Source organism: Geotrypetes seraphini, chromosome 6 (assembly GCF_902459505.1).
Source record: "Geotrypetes seraphini chromosome 6, aGeoSer1.1, whole genome shotgun sequence".
Lineage (NCBI taxonomy): Eukaryota > Metazoa > Chordata > Amphibia > Gymnophiona > Dermophiidae > Geotrypetes > Geotrypetes seraphini.
In genome coordinates this window covers 42,797,675-42,825,254 of record NC_047089.1, presented here as the reverse complement: position 1 = coordinate 42,825,254, position 27,580 = coordinate 42,797,675, and the positions used below count along the sequence as shown (strand labels likewise).

At 41.7% G+C, this 27,580-nt stretch overlaps 1 protein-coding gene across 8 annotated transcripts in view; it reads left to right on the top strand.

Moving 5' to 3' along the window:
- The window catches only part of ZDHHC20 (zinc finger DHHC-type palmitoyltransferase 20), a 112,998-nt gene that overhangs the window by 78,392 nt on the left and 7,026 nt on the right, over positions 1-27,580 (top strand). For all 8 annotated transcript variants that reach the window (XM_033950565.1, XM_033950562.1, XM_033950561.1 and 5 more), the window contains 4 exons: positions 5,281-5,413; positions 9,588-9,714; positions 12,117-12,206; positions 17,792-17,907. In XM_033950565.1, coding sequence (XP_033806456.1) covers positions 5,281-5,413; positions 9,588-9,714; positions 12,117-12,206; positions 17,792-17,907 — 466 coding nt within the window. The remainder of the gene's footprint in view (positions 1-5,280; positions 5,414-9,587; positions 9,715-12,116; positions 12,207-17,791; positions 17,908-27,580) is intronic.

Below are 27,580 nucleotides of genomic sequence, written 5' to 3'. Positions count from 1 at the left end.
GCCCCAGCCAACTTTACCAATTTTTATTACCCTCCCATCACCCCCCCCCCTCCCTTGGTACCTTTTAAATCCCTGATGGTCCAACAATGGGCTGGGACGGGGGGATTCCTTCCATCTCCTGCCCTGGCCGACTTTAAACAACTTTTATCTCCCTCCTGCCCCCTCAGTGTACCTATTAAGTCCCTGGTGGTCCAGCAGTGAACCACGGCAGGAGCGACCTTCCTTTGCTCCTGCCCATGCAGAGTCACAAGCTAATTGGCTGCCATGAACTTGCAGCAGCCAATCAGCTAGTGACTCTGCATGGGCAGAAACAACCTTCCTTCGCTCCTGCCCGTGCAGAGCTGCTAGCTAATTTGCTGTTGGGATTTTTTGTGGTCCCGTGAGAACTCGCAGCAGCCAAATAGTTAGCAGCTCTACACAGGCAGAAGCGAAGGAAGATCGCTCCTGTCGCAGTTCACCAATGGACCACCAGGGACTTAACAGGTACGTGGAGGGGGTGGGAGGGAGATAAAAGTTGTTTAAAGTCAGCAGGGACAGGAGACAGAAGGGATCCCTCCTGTCCTGTCCCACCGCTGGACCACCAGGAGGCCTGTAAAGCATCGGGAGAGAGGGGGGGTCAGGGTACAGAATCTGTCAGGGCAGGAAGGATGGGGGCTGGGTACAGAGACTGGCAGGGGAGAGAGTGAGGGAAAGGGATGGATGCAAAGCCTGACAGGAAGGGAGAGGGGGACTGGGTGCAGAGACTGACGTGGCAAGCGAGGAAGTAAGGGAGGAGGCTGGATGCAGAGCCTGCCAGAGCAGGGAAGGCAAACAGGGTGCAGAGCTTAGCAGAGGGAGAGGGGGGCTGAGTGCAAAACCTGGCAGGGGATGGATGGGCCTGGAAGCAGAGTCTGGCAGTGCACTGTACTTGTATATTAACACACACACAGGTTTATATTCGAGAACCTTTTTTCCTTCTTTTTTTTGAGGGGAAAAAAAGCTACCTCGGTTTATATTCGGATCAGTTTATATTTGAGTATATACGGTAGATCCTTTCTTGGAAAAGATGCAGAGCTAAATGTGTAGCTGATAGGAATGTGCACAGGACAAAACATTTTGGTTCATTTGGACTTTTCCCAATTTAAAGACTTTCAGTTTGATTCACACATTTGTTTTAATTTTGAAAAATTGTGTGCTATAATCTTTTAATTGTTCAAATTGATTTAACATGTTAAAATGTAGTGCATCCTAAATCAATTTAAAGCTCTACCAAATCGAATGCATGCTAATAACAAGTGCACTTATATCCAAGTTTCTAAGGTACTAATGTGCTATACATCAGCTTCCCCTTCTTACTCCAATTTTCCGTATGGTTATTTTTTTTTTCTTTAAGACCTCAGAACCACCACTCCTCCGTCCCACACTAGATGTTTTAACGGGGAGAATCATGTGGTGAACTCCTCACCGGTCTTACTTATTCATAATTTAAATTAGTGCATAAAACTTCTTTTTCATTGGTATTTTTATGTAATTTATGTTACTTATCTTTAGTAATGGTGTCGTGTCTGTATCTCACCATTATTGTTATTCTCCACTGTATTCTGTAATTTACTTGAATCTTTGCTATGTAATTCTCTCGGAAAAATCCAGATATCTTCTACGGTAACTCTCTACCGTATCATGTAACTTACATGAATCTTTGTTATGTAATTCTCTTGGAAATGTCCAGATCTCTTCTAATTTGTAATCCGCTTAGGACCGCAAGGCACAGGCGGAATAGAAATCACTAACGTAATGTAATGTAATTACTAAAGATAAGTAACATAAATTACATAAAAAACCAATGAACAAGAAGCTTTATGCACTAATTTAAATTATGAATAAGCAAGACCGGTGAGGAATTCACCACATGATTCTCCCCGTTAAAACACCTAGTGTGGGACGGAGGAGTGGTGGTTCTGAGATCTTAAAGAAAAAGAAAATAACCATACGGAAAACTGGAGTAAGAAGGGGAAGCTGATGTATAGCACATTAGTACCTTAGAAACTTGGATATAAGTGGACTATTAATTTTCTAAGGTTACATTTTTGCCATTTCTGTGGGTTTGAACAGTGGTTTGCTAATAACAAGTGTACATGTGCAAAAAATTGTTTTTATACATACTACATTTTTTAGCTATTAACCTACAAAATAATGTGTGTTAAATAATTCTAACATGTGTTTAAAAACTTTTAATAAAATAAATGTGGGAAAAAAAAACTGAGTGATAAAAAGCCAAAATGGGGGGGAATGAACCAAAAGCTTTTACCCTGTGTAGATCCCTTGCAATTGACTTAGTTGAACTGTATTGTAGGTAGTCTAGAAAGCACAACTTCTATTCCAGAGTATTTGCAGGAAAAAATTGACAGTTCTAATTAAACCCCCCCCCCTTTTTAAAAAACCATAGTGCAGAATTATATGAGCATTGGAGCTGTTACCACTGCAGCCTTTACTAAAAACCTCACTATGGTTTTGTAAAAGGGGGGATAAACAGAGAAAAAAACCCACTCAGGAATACATGCTGTAATTGTAGCAATTTCCAAAAGTAGTATGTACCGTATATAATATTTTTGTGCTAAAGTAACTGCACAAATAGTAGGAACAGTCGGTGACTAGAAAGTACACACACACTAGGGTGGTTATATGGCGCCAGAAAAATGAGGATGGATTGAGACATCCGGGTTTTATTTCCATTGCTTTCAAAAATCCAGGTGTCTCAATCTGTCCTCCTTACTTACATTGCTTTCAGTGGAAGTAAAACCCGAATGTCTCAATCCATCCTCCTTTTTCTAGAGCCATATGGTAACCCTAGCATACACAAATGCATTTGGTTAGAAGATTATGCCATTTTTGAAATCTATAAAATCAAATTGTAGATTCCGACATTGAAATTATACCCATTTGTAATGTGTCTTTGCATGAATTATTTGAAAGGAGGATTGCCTGGCTGTGGCTGAAAACTGTCCTGTTTCTGAAAGTGCTATACAGTAACTGCTGAGTTCTTTATGTTTTGCATTTTTCCATTACTCTTCTTATTTTGATTGACATCAGCATGGCTATGTAACTCACACACACTGGTTTGTCTTCTGTCTGTCATCAATCTATATCCTTTTAAACAATTATAACAATCCAAGACAGGAAACATACTAAAAATGCTATAAGAACTCCCACCAAAATAACGAGAAAGTGACCATCAGAGAGGAAGTTGATACAGTACAGTATATGCTCCTTTCTAATGGTTGTCTTCTCATTATTTTGGTGAGAGGTTCTTATTGTACTGTATTTTCAAGCAATCTATATGGAACATATCTGGAGATTCATTTTGCTCCAGTTCACATAAATACAAGCAGAATTATAGTCTGTTTTAGTTAGGGGAGAGTGTGGCGCAGTGGTTAAAGCTACAGCCTCAGCACCCTGAGGTTGTGGGTTCAAACCCACGCTGCTCCTTGTGACCCTGGGCAAGTCACTTAATCCCCCCATTGCACCAGGTACATTAGATAGATTGTGATCCCGCTGGGACAGACAGGGAAAATTGCTTGAGTACCTGAATTAATGCATGTAAACCGTTCTGAGCTCCCCTGGGAGAACGGTATAGAAAAATGAATAAATAAATAAAAAAAAATTCATCAGTAAAGGAGTTACTTCAAAATATAATCAAAATCTAATAAAGTGGTATTTAAGATTGCAGGACTCTGTTTTATTGTTGGCTTTTAAAAACCAAATTCATGGCTTAAGAGCAATTACCTTTTCCTTTCTGAAATAAGAAGGAAGCGGAGAGTCTAGAGGCAGTCAATTTTTAGTATTGGCTGTGGTAAGTGATCTGGGTGTAACACTGTGAATGGAAAGCTTTTCAAATGTTTTTTAATTTGGAGCATTTGTATTTTAAGCGTCTTCTTTTTCATGTTTGTTTATATTTGATTTGGGTAAACTGGTAAGGCAATACATCTTTTTTTAGATGCTGTATTTATATAAATAAACTTTTATTTTGTGTTACTTGGGTACTGGAGCAGAATCTAGAGATATTTCTTCATTTCCTCTGGCCTAGCTATTCCTATCTGAAGGAGTAACAGTTGGGATAGTTTTATAATATAGACTTGAGCTTTTAGAAGGTTCTACTACTCATGAGATAGGTTGAACATCACAGTGTTTTATAGGGTACTGATTTGTTTCATTTTGTTTATCAAAAGAAGAATTCTATATTGTAGTTGAGACTGGCAAATAAAAAGCTGAGGTAAACAATCTGTAGTCTTGAAAACCTCATACTTAGGTTTTACCCCTTGAGCTTGTTGCAGTAAGGAAAGTCAAATTGCATGGATAGTTTTGTTTTCTTTACTATCCAATAAAATTCACTTGCAGAGATTTGTGCCTGCTTCCTCTGTTGATAACTTTTCTATCAAAAACGTGAGGGTAATTCAATAGATTAGTGCTTAGACATAGGCATCACTTACACACTTCATAGGCATAAATATACCCTATAAGATAGCACCTAAGTGCTATAGCATGTAACTACAGGGGGGTGTATACACAGGCAGAGCATGAGCGGGCCATGGGTGTGTCTTCAAATGATGCTTGTAACTTATAGAATACTATATGTGTCACTTAAGCATGTAGACAAGCCCATGGTGTCAATGGTTACACCTAAACTTAGCTATATCCATACAGCCTTACACTAGTTTCTATAATGGTATCTTGGTGCACAGATGCTGTTACAGAATTGGTGCCTGGCACTTGACATCAGCACGCCTAGTGGAGAGACATGCCTCCCATTCTTCTGCATCACTTTTATTTGTTGCTTCCCATCCTACTCATACCGCTGTCATGTATATTTGTTATTTATACCATACTCTGTTTACTAACTGTATAGTGTCCCAAGAGAAACATATTGGAATGTATTGGGAATGCTGTGTCATCTCTATCATATACCACCCAGCAGATTATAATCAAATCCTTTGATGCTACACAAGAGTAAAACAATTCTTAATTCATCAAAAACACTTTTAATTTTCAAGGGAAAGAGACAAAGTGACTGTGATGAATATCTATCTTTAAATATTTGTGGGGAGTGAAGGCACATAGGATTGGTAGATCAGTTGCTACATAGCAGTAATATTTCTCTCAATCTAGTGTGAAGAGAGAGTTAAGCTGCCCCCACCAGATAATAGGTCCTAGTTAAGAGAATGAATTTTTTTGTTTTCTGTTATGAGTTGCAGAAATGTTGACAAATTAAGGCAAAACTGTAATCTCTTCCTTTATTTTTTTCAGAATGATCTAAAAGACACTCATGCAAAATTCCATGTCCTCTTCCTTTTCTTTGTGGCTGCCATGTTCTTCATCAGCATCTTGTCACTTTTCAGCTACCACTGTTGGCTGGTCACCAAAAATCGATCAACAATAGGTTAGTTAACTATAAAAGGAACTCTGTGCAACTTGATTGTATTATAAAAATTAGGTTAAAAGTGATATCTGTTGAAGGAGTAATTTGGTTTTTATTTCTATTGAAGACCACGAGATACAGCTGTGAGAGAACAAAGCACCTAGTTTTATTAAAAAAAAATGATATAGTAACCTGTTTACTGCTGAAGAAAGAACTATCTATGATAACATATGTGTTGCGAGATCACTTCCAGGCATTTTACATATACGTTTTGAGGCATTGTATCTGAGAGGCATTCTTGCTTGTATATACTATAGTAATATACTAGCTGATATTCAGAGCTCTTTTTACGAAGCCGTGTTAGCAGTTTAACGTGAATAATAGCGCACACTAAACTGCCGGCCACGCTAGACGCTAATGCCAGCATTGAGTTGGCATTAGTTATAGCCGCCTAGCGCAGGTTTAGCGCGCACTAAAAAGCTGCATGCGCTAAAACCGCTAGCGCGGCTTTGTAAAAGGAGCCCCCAATCTTGGCAGTTGCCATTTTTTTAAACATCTGCTGCTGTGGCTTAAATATAAAGCAGCAAAGAGAGTCCAAATACTTTGCAAATGTCTGCTAGGAAAACTATTCAAAGCAAAGTGAAAAAGATGACTTCTCACCTGGTAAAGATTCACCACAGGTCTTTATTATATAGGAAGAACCCAACATGGATCCTTCGTTGCCAGAGGTTGTGGTAAAAGCGGATAGCGTAGCTGATTTTAAGAAAGGTTTGGAGAAATTCCTGAAGGAAAAGTCCATAGTCTGTTATTAATAATAATAATAACTTTATTTTTGTATACCGCAGTACCATAACAGTTCAGAGCGGTTAACAGAGTAAGAGACTGTACATAGACAGTGAAGTTACAAACAAGACAATCAGTTTAATTTAACAAGTCGGGAGTGGTCAGGATATCCGGAGGCATATCAGAGATACAAGACAGGGTTAAAAGGAGGAATTTATCAAAGAGATAGGTTTTAATTGATTTCCTGAAAGACATGGGGAAAGCCTCTGCTTGCCCTGGATCGGTAGCATGGAATGTTGCTACTCTTTGGGTTTTGGCCAGGTACTATGACCTGTATTAGCCACTGTGAGAATGGGCTACTCAGCTTGACGGACCATTGGTCTGACCCAGTAAGGCTATTCTTATGTTCTTATATATTTCTAAATTACATTAGATTAGTATTTATGGATCGCTAATATGCCTCAGAAGGAGTTCAATGCGATTTACAATTTAGAAGAGCCTGGCCAAGTCCGTCTATTGTATGTTAATGTACAGCACTGCATACGTCTTTCAGCGCTATAGAAATGACAAATAGTAGTAGGCAGATCTTTTTTTTCCACAAGATTGTGTTTTCAGTTTGCTGCTTATTCCATTTTTTTCTAGGACCCTACATTCCTTTTTCAATGATAGTAGGTAGGTAGTTCTTTTGTGAACCAAGGGGAGTTTCTTCTGTCTATGGTTTTTTTTTAACTTTTTTAGGGTATATTTCATCTAGTACTTCTTTGACATTCTCATTCCATTTTTTTTCCTGATTGTGAAGTTTTTCAACCTTCTTTTTTTTTTTTGCCAGAATATGATATTATCTATTATACCTCTTGTTTCTTTGGTAATTCTATTGTCTTTTATTTTCTTATTTGGGTGGTGTTGCTGGTAAATGATGAAATGTACTAGGAAGTGGTCTGATGTCTTCAAACATGGCATAGTTACACCCCTCCTCAAAAAATCCTCCCTTGACCCTGCATCCCCCTCCAACTACCACTCCATCTCCCTCCTCCCCTTCCTATCCAAACTCCTCAAACGTTCTGTTCACCACCATTGCCTGGACTTCCTTTCTTCTCATAATATGGTCCTGATAAAAACGGTTTCTCTCTTGGATTCAACAAAAATTTATGGGTGTCCAGTTTATTGCTATTATCTTTAGACTGTTTTTCCTTTTTCTGTTGCTTATTATAAAGTCTAGTTGGTGACATTTATTGTGGGTTTTTAAAAAGATAGGATCTTTAGATCTATATCTTCCAGGAAAGAGAGAAACTCTAAGGTGTCTTTTCTTCTATTTCAGTTCTCCTGTGACTAGAATAGCGTTGTCTCGCAACATTAGATTGATTAGGAAGGCATCAAAGTGGTCTTTGGCTTCTATCCATTTCCCTGGTAGGCAGTAGCAGATGGCGCAGATTAGTTTGTCTTTTAGGAAGGGGTCTTTTATTTTACATGCTATGATTTCCAGTGATTCTGAGAGATAATCAATGGCTATGGTGACTTCAAAAGAGTATAAATGATTGCGACCCCTTCTCTTTTTTTTTTTCTTTCTGCATAAATGTATTTTATATCCATATATAATTTTAACACATTTATCATCCCTCACTTTCTGCTTCCTCACAAAATATTGTGATGGTATCTCTAATGTGCATCTTTAGTTAGTGTCCGGCAAAGTTTTTATTATCTAATCTAATACACAACTTATTAATCGCATTATACCAAAAAGATTCAAAGCGATTTACATCCAAAGAAATTGTAAAATCTACGGGGAAAGTACAAAAGCAATCAATAATTAAAATATCATCATACCATGAATATTACAACAAATCATATTTTAAAATTTTTACAAAACTTTAATTAATATCAGTCCTAATGTGAACAGGTACATTTTTCCAAATTGTAATAGCAGCGTAAGTAAAAGAGGCGTTGACGTCTTGTGTGTTATACCCCTGAGGAAGGCTTATTTATTTGCCGAAACTTGGATCCATGTTGGGTTCTTCATACATACTAAAGACCTTTGGTGAATCTTTACCAGGTGAGGAGTCATCTTTCTCACTTTGCTCTGACTAGTTTTCCTAGTGGCTTAAATATATTCAGATTTTCAATGCCACTCTCAAGATAATTGCTGAATATTCAAATTTAGCAGTGACCTGTGCTGTTGTCTGGATAGTGGTGATATTGAGACCACTACCTAGATAGCAAACAGATAAAGATAGGACAGCCTTCTTTCTGTCCTAACTACGGTATCTGGATTGCAAACTAAATATTGTTACAAAATGGATAACTTCTTTCTGTATCCAAGCTCTGCTTCCGCACTATCCAGATTGTGTCACTGAATATCCACAGGCAGCCCCAGCCAATGCAGATATCTGGATGATCTTTGAAATTATCTGGTCATTTTTGTTTACATGGTTTTTAATGGCAGATGAAGGAAAAGTTGTTCTATCCAGTAGGTTGACTGCTTGTTAGATATTGCTTTTTGTTATCTTCTTTGGTTCTCTGTCATCCTGGGTCATTGAGCATAAAAGTTCATATACCTAATGTCACTCATATCAATTTGCAGATGAAGATTGTAGTGTGCTTTGTTTTATTTTGTTATGGGCAGATAATAGTGTTTTCTCTAGTTGTTTCCAAAATCTGGGCTATCCTTATATAAAATAAGACTCTGCTGAGTGACTTTGACAAACTCAAAATTTTAGTTTATGTGGGGGAAGGCAATGCAGATAGCCCTCTGATCCACAACTCTTGCTCCATTACTAAAGAATCCTGACCAGGGCCTGCGTGTTAGTGGAGGTTGCCTTTAAGCAGGTTTCAGGGTTGGGGTTTTGTTTGTTTGTTTTTAATCTACACCAGTGTTTTTCAACCTTTTTACACCTATGGACCGGCAGAAATAAAAGAATTGCTCTGTGGACCGGCATCGGTCTGTGGACTGGTGGTTGAAGAACACTGGGCTAAGTCGTGGGCCAGACCCCGCCCATCTCTACCCAATCTCCACCCCAGACTCCGCCCCCATAATAGTACTAATTGCACCTTGCACGTCCCTTGCCTCATCTGGAAGCCTTCCCTCTTACGTTGCAATGTCAGAGAGAAGGCTTCCGGTTCAGGCGCAGGATGCCCGTAGGAGCCACTGCCCGTGGCTTTGTGCAATGAATCAGTTAGGAAGAGGGAGCTGGCTCAAAGATAACGCCGCATCAATCACACTATGGACCGGCTGTTGAAGAACACTGTTTTGGGCCTGATGCACATGCTGGCCCTGTGGACCGGCAGGAAATTTCTGTGGACCGGCACTGGTCCATGGACCGGTGGTTGAAGAACACTGATCTACACTATTGTCTTGTTCAAAGTTAAAATATTTCAACTAGGTCATATACCGATTCTCCTTTTCTGCTTTTAACAGAGGCATTCCGTGCACCATCATTTCAAAATGGTCCTGAGAAAAATGGTTTCTCTCTTGGATTCAGCAAAAATTTGAAACAAGTATTTGGAGATGAGAAGAAATATTGGCTGCTGCCTATTTTTACAAGGTATACCTATACAGCTCATTTTTAAGTGATTGTTTTTGTTCCTCTATATTGCTCATGGAGATCTACTGTCTTTTCAATGTACCTAGTATTGCTGACGCTGAGAGATTGTGTTTCCTGATCAAAACATGCCAATAGGATATCTAATGTTTCTCCAAGGACAAGCAGGCATAATATTCTCATATATGGGTGACATCATCCACAGAACCCAGTACACACACTGCCAATTTACTGTCACTTTAAATCCTTAGGCAGTGTCCATACTGCATGCATGCAGCTCACATTTGTTGCAATACCAAGCTGCACCTGATATGGGAGCAAGAAGGCAACAGCTGAAAGACAAGCAAGGGTGGATCTATGTTCTAGTTTTAAAGGAAATGTTTGCAGCTAAGATATGCAGGTCATACTGGAGAAGGGGGCAAAAGGTTAGGAGAACCATTCAATCACCTGCAGCCCCACAGTAGTTCATCTTTATCCCTGACGTTTCTGCAATCAGAGTCAAACTAGGTCAGGGATCTCAAAGTCCCTCCTTGAGGGCCACAATCCAGTCGGTTTTCAGGATTTCCTCAATGAATATGCATTGAAAGCAGTGCATGCACATAGATCTCATGCATATTCATTGGGGAAATCCTGAAAACCCGACTGGATTGCGGCCCTCAAGGAGAGACTTTGAGACCCCACTTGTCCCATAATCAGGCAAATATCTCATAAATTTTCACTTACTGCATGTATTCCTCTGCACATCTAATAAAGACTGAGGCCCAGATGTAAGTAAAGCTAGTTTTAATTAGTCTTACATGTGAGGAAACTCTCTAGTCTAAAGGGTTCTCCATGGCTGCTACCAATTGGCTGTGTAATGCACAGCTGGGAAACACATTTTTCTTGTGCAAACATTAAAGGACTTTAACAACAGGGTCTGAGCTGTCATAGACTTACTCTTCTGTCAGTGCCTGAGTGCTGATTGGCTCAGGCACTGAGAGAAAAGAGAGACTATGACAGCAGACCTTGCCTTTTTGGCCCCATCCCTCCTTCTCTCCCACCCAATGCCTCCCGTCCATGGCTCTCCCCAAACCCAAAAAAGACCCTCCCCAGGATAGCTGTCACCACTCACACCCACCCAAAGAAACCCTGGTGGTCTAGTGGGCTGGGGAGGTCAGACCACCCAGCTTGACCACCCAGCTCAAGAGCCCTCCCCATACCTTTTAGTAGAAAAAAAACGGCAGGTCTGCTTCTTCAAAATGGCAGGCCTTCCCTTTTCTGGTGCATCTTGGGGGAGGGGCCTTAGGTATCTGAGCCAATCAGGGTTCTAGATCTTCTGTGTTAATCCCAGGATGCACTGGGAAGGGGCCTAAGGCTCTGACTGGCTCAGACACCTAAGGCCGCTCCCCTGGGAGGGGTTTGGGTGTCTGCGTCAATCAGGGTCTAATGTCCCTCCAGCTGCATCCCAGGATTAACACAGAAGATCTAGAATCAGAAAATAATAGTAAATATTGAACTAAGGTCAGTACTGGCATGGTATGTGTCTGTATATGACCTTTTGGTTGAGGATGGACTGGGGAGGGCTTCAATGGCTGGGAGGGTTTAGATGAGCTGGAGTGAGATTTGACGGAGACTTTGACAGTTAGAACCCAAGCACAGTACTGGATAGAGCTTTGGATTCTTGCCCAGAAATAGCTAAGAAGAAAAATTTAAATTTAAAAAATTTAAATTGAATCAGGTTGGGCAGACTGATTGGACCATTCGGGTCTTTATCTGCCGTCATCTACTATGTTACTATGATGCATCAGGATGGTGAGGGCCCGCAATTTTGAAGAGGTGGGCCTTCCAGCAGGAGGGAGTGGGCATCCCTCCTACCTATTCAATTTAAAGGTGGGAGAGTTTATTTGGGGGGGTTCCTGAGGCAGGAGGAAGTGGGAATCCCTCTTGCCCATTCAATTTAAAGGTGGGAGGTTGTCGGGGTGTTCGAGGGACTCAGCCCGGTAGGGGGTATGGGGGGATATCAGGAGAGCTCAGGGTGGGATGGAGGAATCGAGGGAGCTCCCCTTGCTGCAATCAGTTCAGCCTGTAAGGAGAGCAGCAGCAGCAGCGGGCATGGGGTTTTTTTTGACAGGAGGATTGGGGAGAGGAGCTGTGCTTAGCAATTGCTCTTCTGAGCAAGCACCAGTTACAGTTCCTCCCCTCTTTTACTGGCAATTCTCTGCATGAATAGTGTGCATATAATTTGCATGCTATTTTGATGAATATTGCCAGAAAAAAAAATTGTTCCCTCCATGGTATTTTTTTTACCTATGGTGTTGGAGCTTTGTGCATCTGGGCCTAAGAAAGAGGGTCTCTTTAGTTTTGTACGATATATGCTTAAACCTCGGCAGTTGATCTTATCTTGCTGTGTTTCTGTCTTTTTCCAGCTTGGGTGATGGCTGTTCTTTTCCAACTCGACTTGTCTTTTCGGATTCAGAGCAACCTACATGCTCAAATGAAAACAGTTGTACAAAAAAGTAAGATTTCACATTTCAATTTGATTTGATTTACTGAAGATAAAATATTACCCAGAAGACAATATTCCAAAAAGCTTTATTTCTATGGAAGACCTATTTTGTGTTTCACCTACTCAAGGTCTGCATCAGGGGTTCAAAGGAAACCATAAAAGCAGCCTCATCAACAAGGTTCTAGAAGAACTATCCAAAAGATGGCAGCATTCTGTGCAGCGCTGCGTGTATCTGGTAGCACTATAGAAATAATTAGTAGTAGTAGTAGTAGTAGTAGCATTCCACAGCATATATAGCAACTACCAGCAGCATCATATTATCTATAGGTAACACCCATAGAAGAAGAAGAAAATATAGTGGTCATTCCCCCCCCACCTCCTACCCTCGGCTGGCTAGCTAGCCTCATGTACCTTCAGATCTTTTGTTTACAGCGGTGGCACTGCAGATTCTGCTCTGAGCATGTCCTCTGACTTATCCCACTCGTGCAGAAATAGGTGCTGTAAACAAGAGATTTGAAAATTGAAGGTACATGGCCAGCAAGTAACATTCTAATGTATAAACATAAAAAGTGTTGATGGTCAGCTGCTATTTATGATATACAAAATTATCTCAGCAATTTGATAACTTTATGAAACATGTATAATTCTTTGTAAAATATTTAACTCTATACAAAATTCTATGTAACAATATGTTGCCTGTAACCCGCCTAGAACTCTAATTAATGAGGATTCGGTGGGATATAAGATAGTATATAACATAATATCTCTTGGCCTACAGTCTCTTAATTATATACAGTGAGGTAGCAAAATTATTGAACTTGAAGCTAATAATTCTTAAGCAACTGCTACATAAAACATTTCTCAGTGATTTATCCTGATTGAAGTCAACTCTATATTTAATTTAGAAAATAATAAGCTTCCATCTAGTTAGACTAAAAAATAGCAGTAAAATTTCTCAAAAAGTAATGCAAAGAAAAATCCTGTTAGCATAGATTTAAATCTATGTAGAATTCTATACTGAGCCTCCTGTAAAGAAGCATTTCTAAAAAAGGTGGAAGCATTGCAGAAAAACTTTTTGCCAAATCTTTGACAGACACTTCCATATATATTTCTGTGGACCAGTCATCAGCTAAGGTCTGAAGATGTTTATCCCCTTGATAATCCCTGCATATTTTGTACCAAAAGGAGAGAATTTTGTGAGTGGACGGTGTCTGTGTCAATTCTTTGTCCATGGTCCCAATAGTCCCCAAGGATTTGTTAAGGGTTGTACAGTGGGCAAAATAATGTAAGGAGGGAATACACCAGCATTGCTGTACTTGAGGGAAGGAGGGGAAAAGGCCCCCTCTCACCTGCACTACCTCCCCCAATAACTGGGCTCCTACCTCTTCCCACTTGCAGAAACTGGTATTGCCTACCCCTGGGGGAAAATCAGGGTTATCCACACAACTACAAAACATTCAGGAAAGAACTTAAAAACTTTCTATTCAAGAAATTTGTCAAATGATCTAACTAAACCTGATCGACCCTCCACGGATCCTGACGCATACTACATCTATTAACCATGTAAACTCCCTGGGAATGCCCAAGCCAACTTTTGTTGTAAACCGCCTAGAATTGAAAGGTATTGGTGGGATAGAAGACACTTTTTGGTGGGTTCCTCCTGGGAGGGATGCTTGTATTCTGGTCTTCCTTGGGAGCAAGATACTCCAGAGTGCTGTGCTCAAGACCTGCAAAGCTTCTTAGCAGTTTTTCATGATACAATATATGTGAACCATTCTGATCAAGGTAGAAGGTTCTCCCTCACAAGTGACAATCTTAGGTCACTAGTGGACCAAAGAAAGAAGTGTGGAAAACTCATATTCATATTCTGATGTTTTTTTAGATAGCCCAAGTGAACTTGACCCTGGAAGAGTTTATCAAGCCTCATAATATAAGAGCCTCTTTTTCCCTTTTGTCATTAAAGACAACCTTTAGCTATGAATTAGAAGCTGTGATGGCCCCATGTGATGATATCAGCAAAGGACATTTCACACTTATGATTGACCATTCTCGAAAGCCATCCAAGCTTTAGAGACCTTTGTTACTCTTTTTCCAGACCAAACTAAAGATGACATTAAGGTCACCAGAATCACAGATGTCCACTACACTGGGGAATCCCTTTGGGTAAATTTGGCCAGAGGGAAGGACAAATGCCTGTATCCTGGCATAATATACAGACCCCCAAGACAACAGGATGACCTAAATATGGAATTAATCAGAGATATAGAGAATATCACCTTGCGTGGGGACACAGTATTGTTAGGTGACTTCAACATGCCTGATGTGGATTGAGACACGCTTTCCTCTGCTTCCGGCAGCAGCAGGAGGCTATTAAACTCTATGAAGGGAGCAAGACTCAGGCAACTGGTGTTGGAACCAACAAGGGATCAGGCAATACTGGACTTGATACTTACCAATGGAGAAAGTGTCACAGAGGTCTCGGTGGGCGACACATTGGCCTCAAGTGACCACAATATGGTATGGTTCAATCTCAGGAAAGGTTTCACTAAATCTACCACACTGACCAAGGTCCTCAAATTCAAGGACACAAACTTCAAAGAAATGGGAGACTTTGTTCACCAGGCGCTACAAAGCCAAGCAGAAACCGATAACGTGGAAGAAATGTGGTCGACTTTGAAAGCTACCATACAAGAAGTAACAAACCGCTATGTTAAATCAGTAAGTAAACAGCGAAGGAACAATAAGCCACAGTGGTTCTCTGCGGAGATTTCGGACCTCATCAAGGAGAAGAAAAAAGCATTCATCTCTTACAAATAATCAGGGAAACAGGACTCTAGGGAAGTCTATCTGGCCAAGTCAAAAGCCGTCAAAACAGCAGTTAGGGAGGCCAAATTCCGCATGGAGGAGTCTCTAGCGAAGAACATCCAGAAAGGCGATAAATCCTTCTTCAGGTATATCAGTGACAGAAATAAGAACTCAGGCGAGATAGTACGTCTTAGGAAACCAGACGGAGACTATGTAGAAGCGGACTCGGAAAAAGCCCAACTGTTAAATGAATACTTCTGCTCAGTCTTCACCTGCGAGGTGCCAGGACCCGGCCCTCAGCTACAGACAAGGGTTGACGCAGATGACCCGTTTAGTAATTTTGAGTTTACACCCAGCGGTGTCTACTGTGAGCTGTCAAAGCTTAAGGTTAACAAGGAAATGGGGCCTGACAACCTACACCCCAGGGTGCTCAGGGAGTTGTGTGATGTCTTGGCGGAACCGCTATCCGCGCTCTTCAATCTCTCCCTTAGTACAGATAATGTCCCGTTGGACTGGAAGACGGCTAACGTCATTCCACTCCACAAGAAAGGCTCCAAGATGGAGACAGCAAACTACAGACCGGTGAGTCTCACATCAATAGTGTGCAAAGTAATGGAAACTCTAATCAAACGCCAATTGGATACGATCCTGAACGAGGAGAATTTACGGGATCCCCGTCAACATGGATTTACTAAGGGGAGATCCTGCCAATCCAACCTGATCAGCTTCTTTGACTGGGTGACGAGGAAGCTGGATGTTGGGGAGTCCCTGGACATCGTATACCTGGACTTCAGTAAAGCATTTGATAGCGTACCACACCGCAGGTTGCTGAGCAAGATGAGTTCTATAGGATTGGGCGACACATTGATGAAATGGGTTGGGAACTGGCTTGGAGGTAGGATTCAGAGGGTAGTGGTGAACGGCACCCCCTCCGAAATGATGGAGGTAATAAGTGGAGTGCCGCAGGGCTCGGTCCTGGGTCCAATCCTATTCAACATCTTTATAAGAGACTTGGCAGAAGAGCTGCGAGGTAAAATAACATTATTCGCCAATGACGCCAAACTAAGCAATGTAGTGGGCAAAAGCACAACAGACATAAATTCAATGTCCGACAACATGATGCACGACCTACTCCTACTGGAGCGCTGGTCTAGGTCCTGGCAACTCGGCTTCAATGCCAAAAAATGCAAAGTCATGCACCTGGGCAGCCAAAATCCATGCAAGACTTACACCCTTAATGGCGAGATCCTAACAAGAACTGAAGCAGAACGAGACTTAGGGGTGATCGTCAGTGAGAACATGAAGACTGCCAATCAAGTGGAGCAAGCTTCATCCAAGGCAAGGCAAATCATAGGTTGCATAAGCAGGAGTTTCGTCAGCCGTAAGCCTGAAGTCATTATGCTATTGTATAGATCCATGGTGAGGCCCCACCTGGAATATTGTGTGCAATTCTGGAGGCCGCATTACCGTAAGGATGTGCTGAGACTGGAGTCGGTCCAGAGAATGGCTACCCGGATGGTTTCGGGACTCAAGGATCTCCCATACGAGGAACGGCTGGATAAGTTGCAGCTGTACTCACTCGAGGAACGCAGAGAGAGGGGTGACATGATCGAGACATTCAAGTATCTCACGGGCCGCATCGAGGTGGAAGAAGATATCTTCTTTTTCAAGGGTCCCGCGGCAACAAGGGGGCATCCGTGGAAAATCAGGGGCGGGAAACTGCACGGGGACACCAGGAAATTCTTTTTCACTGAAAGGGTGGTTGATCGCTGGAATAGTCTTCCACTTCAGGTTATTGAGGCCAGCAGCGTGCCTGATTTTAAGGCCAAATGGGATAGACACGTGGGATCTATTCACAGAGAAAGGTAGGGGAGGGTCATTGGAGTGGGCAGACTAAATGGGCCGTGGCCCTTATCTGACGTCTATTTCTATGTTTCTAAACTACATTGATGATTTCACATAGTTAAGGATTTCTCACTGTCTTCTGAGAACACCTATTACCAGTAACCAACTTTATTTTTGCATTTTTATTCCTTCTGGCAACTAAACAAGTATGATTTTTTAGAATATCTATAGAAGAATATCCATAATAGGTAAGTATATGAGATTCACCTATTTTGGGTGAAAATCAGACCTGTTTGGGCATTATAAAGTAAGAAAACAAGTAGAGAGTCACCACTGATCTATGGAGAGTTAAAAGAAGCATTTCAGAGCCCATCCAGAATTGTAGAAAACTATAATGGTAGTTTTGTCCTTAAGAATTAATGTTGATTAGTAATGCAGTTTTGATTTACTAAGGGCTCCTTTTACAAAGGTGCGCTAGGGCCTTAATGTGCGCAATAGCGCGTGTTAAATTCCCGAGCGTTTTCTGTGGGTTTTCGTGAAAGAATGACACGTAAGACCCGATTGTTTCAGTATTTTCTCTTGTCAGTGGATGTTGGTTTGTATTGATCTGTATTTCAAAATTTAATAAAAATGATTATTAAAAAAAAAAATTCCCGAGCATGCTAGCCACTACTGCTTCCTTTTTAGGAGGCGGTAGATTTTTGGCTACCGCACAGTAATTTGTGCGTGCGCTAAAAACCCTAGCGCACCTTCGTAAAAGGAGCCCTAAGTGTTGATTAGTAATGCAGCTTTACAAAGTTAATTAGACATTTTCTCTCTTCAGTTACCGGTACATCTATGACTGTAGACTTTAACCACTGCTAATATAACCATGATTGATTTGAATCAATTTAAGAGTTGTAATTCAGTGGCAAGACTAAGTTTATTTTACTGTTCTGATTCCAGCACTGCAATTAGCCAGCCGTTTACTGTCAGGCCGCTCAATGAGTCTCAGAATCGATTACTAGAAAATGAAAATCTGTGGGTGGAAAGTGAAATACAAAGAGAAGATGCTAAAGCAGGTAAGGTGGTTTATTTAGATTGTCTTCCTGCTGTTTGGTTTGAGCTTTAAAAAATGTACAGTAATAGCTTTTCTGAAAGGTAAGGCAAACAAACTTGGTACTCAGTATGGAAGGTTTATTCAAAATGGTCTGAAGCATTGATATAGAGTCTATGGACAATTTGAGAGTAATATATACTATAAAACCATAATGTTATGCTGAAAGAAATTAGGTTATTATAGATCCTAAACTGATGCACTTTTTTTTTGTTCAATCTTTATTAAATTTTAACATCTTACAGAATAATGCAGATCAGAAGTAGATTATAACATACATATACATACATTAAGAGAATCTTTGCAAAAACAAATCAATGTCTTATTAACCCATTCCTCCCTTACCCAAACCCCTCACCCTACCTCCCTCCCATTTGTCTGGCAGGTCAATCATAATAATCACACACACAGTGTGATTGTAATGGGAAAATTATTTTTCATATTTGTTTGTTAGGTGCCATCGACTCGTGTATGAGTCCTAGCGACTTGATGACTTACAGTGTTATCCCCTTGGTAGTTTCCACCATGTCCAGACTTATGATTGCAGGTTGCCCTCTTCGCCTGGTTCCTTCAATCTTCCCAAACATGATGTCCTTATCCAATGATTTTTCTCTTTTGACGATGTGATCAAAATAAGACAGTCTTGACTTCATCATTTGGGCTTTGAATGACATAGCTGGTTTGATCTCTTCCAGAAATGATTAGTTCTTCTGGCAGTCCACGGCATGCATAAAATCTTTCTTCAGCACCAAAGCTCAAATGAGTCAGTGTTCTTTCTGTCTTGTTTGCATAATGCCCAGCTTTCACATCCATAATTGACCACTGAGAAAATGAGTGCGTGGACAAGTCTGATCTTCGTTTGCAGTGTTATTTCCTTGCCTTTGAATACTTTGCTGAGATCCTTTATTGAAGAGCGACCAAGTGCTATTATGCAGAATATTTCTTCCCTGCTATTTGCTTCTTTGTTTACAAAAGAGCCCAGATTGAAATCCTTTACAACTTTTATTCTATCGCCTTCAAGCTTAAAATCGTCATCATTTTCTGTGTTCATGATCTTCATCTTGTTTATGTTCAGTTCTAATCCCATGTTATGACTTTCAGCTTTGGCTTTTCTCATATTACATGATAAAAAGTGTATGCTAAGATTAAAATAATAATAGTAGTTTCTTTGGTCGGAAGTAATAATATTGACAGTAATATATGGTATATTTTCATATTCTGTATATTATTGCCAACTCAACATAAACATAACCATCTTTTAATCTTTTGTAAACCCCACCTCCCATCCTCTTGGGCCTTCTTTCCAGGAGCAACTCGATGAGTTACTCCAGAAGGAGTTTGGTAATGTGTTGCAGTTGCTGCCGATAATACAATCCACTCCCTCGGTACCAGCCTAGCTTGAGCATAGCGTTACAAGGCCTAAAGGTACCAGTGTCAGCTGTACAGTGGAGCATCGATCATCTTCTCTGAGGCATCCTCCTCTTCTAGATGACGTTCCCCCTCCAGTCATCGCTCTTTGCATCGATGTTCCAGTTCTTTTTGTTGATGTTCTCCCTCGAAGCATCGATCCTCTACTTCAAAACATCACTGATCCTCTTCAAGGCATTCATCACATCGCTCTCAAGCTTCAAAACAAAAAAGGTATACGCATCGATCCTCATTAGAGAGTTGCGCGGGGACAGAAATCCCACCCGTCCCCACCCGTCCCCGCCAAAATCCCACCCATCCCCACCCGTCCCCGTGAGGAATCCCTCCGTCCCCACCCGTCCCCGTGAGGAATCCCTCCGTCCCCACCCGTCCCCGCGAGGAATCCCCTCCGTCCCCACCCGTCCCCGCGAGGAATCCCCTCCGTCCCCACCCGTCCCCGCGAGGAATCCCCTCCGTCACCATCCTTCCCTATAAACTTCAGAAATAGTTATTTTATTTAATTATGCTACTGAATTAAAGGCTCTGGTAGAGACCCATTTACAAATAAGCAAAGAGACTATTAATTTGGAAATATTAATTGGGAAGAATACATACTTTGTAAATGGGTTTCTACCAGAACCTCTAATGTAAATATAAAATATAAATACTCAGCTGATGAGAACCCACAAACTGTCAGCTGAGGACTTCCTTTGCAGTTGGCCTGGGGTCCCTTTTGCCAAGCTTGGCAGGCAGCAGTAGCGTCCCTGAGTCACAGATGCTGGCACCTCAGTGGCTCATGGATGCTGCCAGCGACTGCTGCGCTTGGTGGAGGGGAGTTCTGACCATCTCTAGAGGAGGTCCTCTGCTGGCGGTGCTTGGGGATCCCCACCAGTCACAGCAAGGGCCAACAAGTACTTCAACACTGTAGAAATAAAACCAGAAATGCATTTCCTTTTCTTTTGAACACAAAACAAAGATATCTGCCATATACATTTCCCAAGGCAGATGACTCTATGCAATGTCACCTCGGTAACAAAATACAAAAATAGACAAATACACCCCCTCCCTTTTTACTAAACCACAATAGTAGGTTTTAGCACAGGGAGTTACGCTGAATGCCTCGCGCTGCTCTCAATGCTCATAGGCTCCCTGCGCTAAAAAACAATATTGCGGTTTAGTAAAAGGGAGCCATAGTGCAAAATATAGACAGCAGATATAAATTCTCAAAACAGACACATTTTGATCACTAAATTGAAAATAAAATCATTTTTCCTATCTTTGCTGTTTGGTGATTTCATGAGTCTCTGGTTGCACTTTCTTCTTCTGACTGTGCATCCAATCTTTCTTCATTTCTTTCAGCCTCCTGTATGTTTCCTCTCCTCCAGACCTCATTCTCTCCCCCAACTTTTTCTTTCTGTCTCCCTGTTCCCCCTTCTTTCTGTCTCTCTGTCTGCCCCCTTTCTTTCTTTCTCCGTGCCCTCCCCCAAGCCACTCGGTTTGCTGCCACCGCCATCGGGGAATAGTCCCCAAGCCACCGCTGTCCCAAGCTTTCCCTGCAGAAGCGTCGCGCTGACCAGCATTCCGCTCCCTGACGTCAATTCTGACATAGGAGAGGAAGTTCCGGGCCAACAAGGCATTTCTCCTCATTCCATCCAGCCTGAGCCCCATCTCTCCTTGATCCAGCATTTCCCTTCTGTGTCTGTCAGAATTACCATTCCACCTATTTTCCAGCATCACCCTTCTTTGTGTCCATCTCACCTATATCCGTATCTCACCACTTTTTCAGAATCTTCATTTGTCTCTGTCCTTGTCTTTACCCCATATTCACCATTTGCCCTTTCAATGTCTTTATCTCCCCCCCCCCCCCACACACACACTTTTTCAGCATTACTTCTATGTCTCTATTTCACCTCCTCTTCATGTCCCCTCTGTATCTCTATCCTTATTCAGAAGGTCCTGCTTACCCTTTCTCTTCTTTGTGTCACTATCTCCATTTTCAGCTTTCCCCCCTTTTCCTTTGTTAATGCACCCGGTAGCCAGAATCTTTCCACTCCAATCTTTCACCTCCACTCCGGCCCAGCCCAGTATGAAATATTTCCTTTTGTTTCCCTCCCCTCTCTCTCTTCTCCTCCCTCACCCACGAGTCCTGCATCTGGCCCTCTCCCTTCTACCTGCACCTGGCAACACCCCCCTGCTCCGCGGCTCTCTTAAGCAACTCGTCAGCAGCGGTGATCAAGACAAGCTGCCGACATCGAGGCCTTCCCTCTACGAGTCCCACCTTTGTGGAAAAAGGAAGTTGAAACAAGCGGGACTCGCAGAGGGTAGGCCCCGACGCCAGAAGCTGCTGCTGAGTTGCCGAAGAGAGCCGCAGGTAGAAGGGAGAGGGAGATAGGAAGGCTGTAGAAGCTCCGGAGCATGACACCGAACCCGGCCAGGATGATTTCTTTTTCAGGCTGCTGCTGCCATCCCCCACCCGAAATGACAAAAAACAGCCTAATGCCCGCGTCGGGAAATAGCCATGCTGAGCAGTGAGCTCAGCACGTACACAGATGAAAGCCTTGCTTGCTGATTGGTCCGGCGGCACGGTGGGGCGGGGCCGCCGGACCAATCAGCAAGCAAGGCTTTCATCTGTGTACGTGCTGAGCTCACTGCTCAACATGGCTATTTCCCGACCCGACGCCAGACTTGTAAGCTGCATGCTTGCATCGCCAGAATTTAGGTAGGTTGTTTTCATCCCCGTGGGAGTCCCGTGGGCAAGGGGGCGTCCCCGTGGGAGTCCCGTGGGTCAGGGGGGCATCCCCGTGGGAGTCCCGTGGGCCAGGGGGCGTCCCCGTGGGAGTCCCGTGGGCCAGGGGGGGAACCCGCGGGATCCCCGCGGGACCCGCGGGATCCCCGCGATCCCCGTTCCCGTGCAGACCTCTAATCCTCATCTTCATATTCAGGGGATTGGTATCAGAGGCGTTGAAAGTTTTCTCATGCACATCGATCTTGACGCACTCCATCTCCATGTCTTCTGTATGATTCATATTTGTGTTCTATCTCAGACTGTTCTCCTACTTTATCTGCTCCTGAATCTTGCAGTCTTTCCTCATAGCAATCTCCTTAAAACTCACCTCCTAGGAGAAAATCTCCTTCAGAGAAACTTTATTTTACCAGATAACATCAGGCAGTTAGGTAAAACTCTGCCTGTTAAGCTGGAGGCTGACACTGCTCATAGTGCAGAGTTTTGGAGGCTTTGGATTATGATGAACCTCCCAAAGAACTTCTTAAGTTACCACTTCATGACATTCTCAAAGAGATTCTCCTTAAAAATTGGGAAACACCTTTGAATATTGTGGTAGCTCCAAGAAAACTTGACTCTTTATACAAGATTGTTTCTTGTCCAGGGTTTGACATACTACAGCTTCAACATCAATCATTAGTGTTAGAATCAACCCTTAAAAAATCTTCTACTTCCAAGGTTTATGCCTCAGCTCCTCCAGGCAGTGAGGGCAGTACTATGGACAAATTTGGTTGGAGGCTTTATCAAAATACCATGCTGACGAGCAGGATACTTAATTACAATTTTTATTTTTCCTATTATTTGAAGTGATCAGACAATTACCTAATTTTGACCAATATATTCCTTTACACTACCTTGTGGAATATCAACAGCTCATATCTACTGTGAAACAAACTAGACAATATATAGCAAGGTCAGCCTATGATGCTTTTGAGATGTAATCTAGAGCATTGGCTATGTCTGTGGCAATCAGATGCCTGGCTTGGCTAAGAGTCTCTAATATGGACGTTAATCTTCAGGATCGATTAGCCAATATTCCTTGTCTGGGAGATAAGCTGTTTGGGGATTCCATTGAAGCAGCTACACAAAAGTTAATACTGCATGAAACGAGTTGGGATTTTTTGGTCAAACCAAAGGCAAAGCCTTCCATTTCACGACAGTCAGCCAAGCCTTCTTATCATATCAAAGGCACTCCTAAACAACCTGTTTCTATACAGCTCCTCAAAAGCCTACTCAGTCTTTTTAACGTGCTTCTTGAGAGCATAGCTGCTGTTCCTCTATCTCAGCCTCTTCCTCAACCAATTGGAGGTCTGCAAATGTATTACCAGCATTGGACCCTGATTACAACAGATTCCTGGGTTCTCAAAGTAATCAAGGAAGATTACACTCTCTCCATTTTCTTCCCATATCTCCAAATCATCCTCCAAGAGAGTCGTCTTCCAATCCTCAGCAGAAGTCGCTTCTTCTAGAAGTAGAAGCTCTGCTTCAATTAAATGTTATAGAGGTAGTACCTCCTTCCCAGAAGAATATGGGCTTTTACTCAAGGTATTTTCTCCTCCCGAAGAAGACGGGAGGTCTACGACCGATCCTCGACCTCCGACACCTCAACAAGTTCTTGGTAAAAGAAAAGTTTTGAATGTTGTCTCTAGGAACTCTATATCCCCTATTAGAGCAAAATGATTGGCTAAGCTCTCTAGATCTCAAACAGGCTTATACTCACATACCAATTCATCCAGCTCACAGAAAATTTCTGCGATTCCTAATTGCCCATCAACATTTTCAATACAAGATAGGGGCCTAGCCTCTTTGGTCTAGCCTTTTCTCCCTAGGCTAGGGAGAAGAGGCTAGGCCAAAGAGGCTAGGCCCCTATCTTGTTCACCAAGTGTTTGGTGGTTGTAGCAGCAGATTTAAGAGATCAAGGATTTCAGGTTTTCCCTTATCTCAATGATTGACTCATAAAAGACATCTCTTTCCAAGGAGTACGCTAGGCAACTCAACCAACAATTCTCAACAGTTAGGGTTCGAGATCAATTTTCCCAAATCTCAACTTCAACCTTCTCAAAATCTACAGTTCATAGGAGCCCTATTCAACACCATACAACTCAGGGCATTTCCACCACAGCAAAGACAGGACAACCTCATTCAACTTTGCAATCGAGTCTCTCATCTTCCATTCATCTCTGCCAGACAAATGATGAGACTGTTAGGTCACATGGCTGTAAGGTTTAGCCCCCAAAATGTAAGATTTTGGAGGGGTAATGTTGAAGCAAATAAGCCCCAATGATATAATGTGGCAGCCTTACAATCCGCCAGGCCCCAGCTCGATACCCTCATTGAAGATTCAGTAGGCAGTAAAGTTACTGACAAAGATAGCTAAGAGTGATTGCATAAAGAATATATATTATCACTGAATAAAGAATATATATTATCGCTGCATCAATCTCTGTAGTGGTGGATAAATTTCTCAAATCTTTCCAAAGGACTGTTTCAAATATCTCCTGACCACAGACTCGTGAGGTGCTCACCTGGATGTTCTCAGGACACAGGGTCTCTAGTCTGCTGAGGAACAGAAGCTCCATATCAATCAATTGGAGCTCAGGGCGATTCGGAATGCTTTGAAGACATTTCAACACAGCATTTCCAATCACGTACTCCTTGTTCACACAGACAATCAGGTTGCCATGTATTACATAAACAAACAAGGAGGCAAAGGTTCTCTGACTCTGTCAGGAGGCTCAGAAGATTTGGGACTGGGCAATCGCTCAAAACATATTCCTAAAAGCTGTCTATGTTCAAGGAGCACAAAATACTCTTGCTGACAAACTCATCAGATTTCTTCAACCACTCGAGTGGATGCTTCACTCCAAGGTTGTGCAATGGATTTTTTATCAATGGAGGACTCCTCAGATAGACCTATTTGCATCCCCCATCAATCACAAACTGACTCAATTCTGTTCCAGGCAATACTCTCCTCATCAGATGGAGGCAGATGCTTTTCTCCTCAATTGGACGGACTAGTTTCTCTATGCATTTCCTGCAATTCCACTTATTCTCCAGACGCTGGTCAAGCTCAAACAAGAGTCAGCCACCATGATCCTAATAGCTCCTTGGTGGCCCAGACAATCGTGGTTCTCCCTTCTACTTCAGCTCAACATCGGAGATCCAATAACTCTGCAGATTTTTCTATCTCTTCTCACTCAGAGTCAAGGGTCTCTTTTGCATTCCAGTCTACAGTCTCTACACCTGACAGCTTGGTACCTTGCGACATGACCTCAACAATCAATAATCTTTCTGATCCTGTCAGAGCCATTTTGGATGCATCCTGAAAACCTTCCATACAACTATGTTATTAACAGAAGTGAACTAAGTTATTAACAGAAGTGGACACGATTTTCAACGTGGTGTAATCTTCATCATCAAGATGCTTCATCCTCATCTGTTTCTTCAGTGTTGGAATATCTTCTGCATCTATCCAACTCGGGTCTTAAAACCACTTCAGTCAGAGTTTATCTTAGTGCTATCAGTGATTTCCATGTTCAAGTTGATAATAAACCTCTGGCTGCACATCTTCTTATTTCCAGATTTATGAAAAGTCTTTTCAACATCAAACAGCCTCTCAAACCACCTTCGATATTTTGGGATCTAAATGTTGTTCTTTCAGGATTGATGAAATCTCCATTTGAACCAATGTCGTCGACTCATCTTATGTTTCTCACGTGGAAAGTGGTATTTTTAATCTCTATCACTTCTGCACGTTGGGTGAGTGAACTTCAAGCATTGGTGTCCGACCCACCTTTACAGTTTTTCACCATGATAAGGTGGTTCTCTGCACTCATCCTAAATTCCTACCAAAAGTCGTATTTGAGTTTCATCTGAATCAGTCCTTAGTGTTACCAGTTTTCTTCCCAAAACCTCGCTCTCATCCTGGTGAGTCAGCTCTTCATACTTTGGACTGCAAACGAGCCTTGGCTTATTATTTACAAAGGACTCAGTCTCACAGAACATCTCCTCAATTTTTCATCTCCTTTGACCCAAATAGACTGGGCAAGCCTGTCACCAAAAGAAACATTTCCACTTTGCTTGTGGCTTGTATTTCCTTTTGCTATGCTCAGGCTGGACTGCTACTTGGGGGTCATTTTATGGCACACAGGCTTCGAGCTATGGCAGCTTCAGTTGCATTCTTACATTCCACTCCAGCTGCTGAAATCTGCAAAGCAGCTGTTTGGTCCTCAGTGCATACTTTTACTTCTCACTACTGTCTGGAATATTTTTCCAGACATGATGCTCACTTTGGCCAAGTAGTTTTACAAAATGTATTCTCTTAATTTGGCCAACTCTCCCTCCATCCCATTTCAGTAAGCTAGGGAGTCCCATATGTGAGAATATGCTGCCAGCTTGTCCTAGGATAAAGCTTAGTTACTTACCGTAACAGGTGTTATCTGGGGACAGCAGGCAGATATTGTCACATCCCACCCACCTCCCCTGATTGGCTTCTTAGCTTGCTTACGGAACTGAAGGGCACGAGCTAGTGTCAGGTGGGAAGGAACTTGCGCATGCACGGTGTGGGCAGTCACAAAGTTTTTCAAACTTAAAGCGACAGTTAACTTGTTAAACTGTCCGTGCCGAGTTCCGTGGATGACATCACCCATATGTGAGAATATCTGCCTGCTGTCCCTGGATAACACCTGTGCTTTACCATAGTATGTTTGATGTTGTTTGCCTGTTTATAATGATGATCCACATTTCTTTCAGATTTGTTATATAATTTTTAAAATTGTGATTGTTTCAAATATGTAGAATATTTTGGGTAAAGCACTAGAGGAATAAAATATTAAGAACAATCGTCTTAATTTAATTGCAGAAGATTGATATGAGATAAATTGTGAGCCCGCTGGGACAGTGCTTGAGTACCTGAATACATTCATGTAAACTGTTCTGAGCTCCCTTGGGAGAATGATATAGAAAATTGAATGAATAAATAAATCTTGTTCATTTTTAATTGTATACCACTTTGCAGTTTGTTTGTTTTTTTGTAAAAATTTTATTATTTTAAAAAACTACAACAGTGTAGTACATTTGATTGAATACAGAAAAATATTACAGAGATTACACCATTTTATACAATTAGTATATAGAATCATAACTTTACCCACCCACCAATTTATCAATTATTAATAATACAAGACAACTTTATTTATTACATTGATATGAAGAATTAATATCTATTTCTCAATTACCTCTTCTCCCCCACCCCGGATGTGTAAGGAAAAACTTAAAGAAAAATACATAAACCATTAATATGAAGCAGCAAATAAAGCCAATGGATTCCATACTTTGTTAAATGAAACACTTGACCCTAAACATTCTGCATTTATTCTCTCATATTTGTATGTATTACATACATTTGTCCACCAAAATGTGTAGTTTAATCTATCATGGCTTTTCCAAT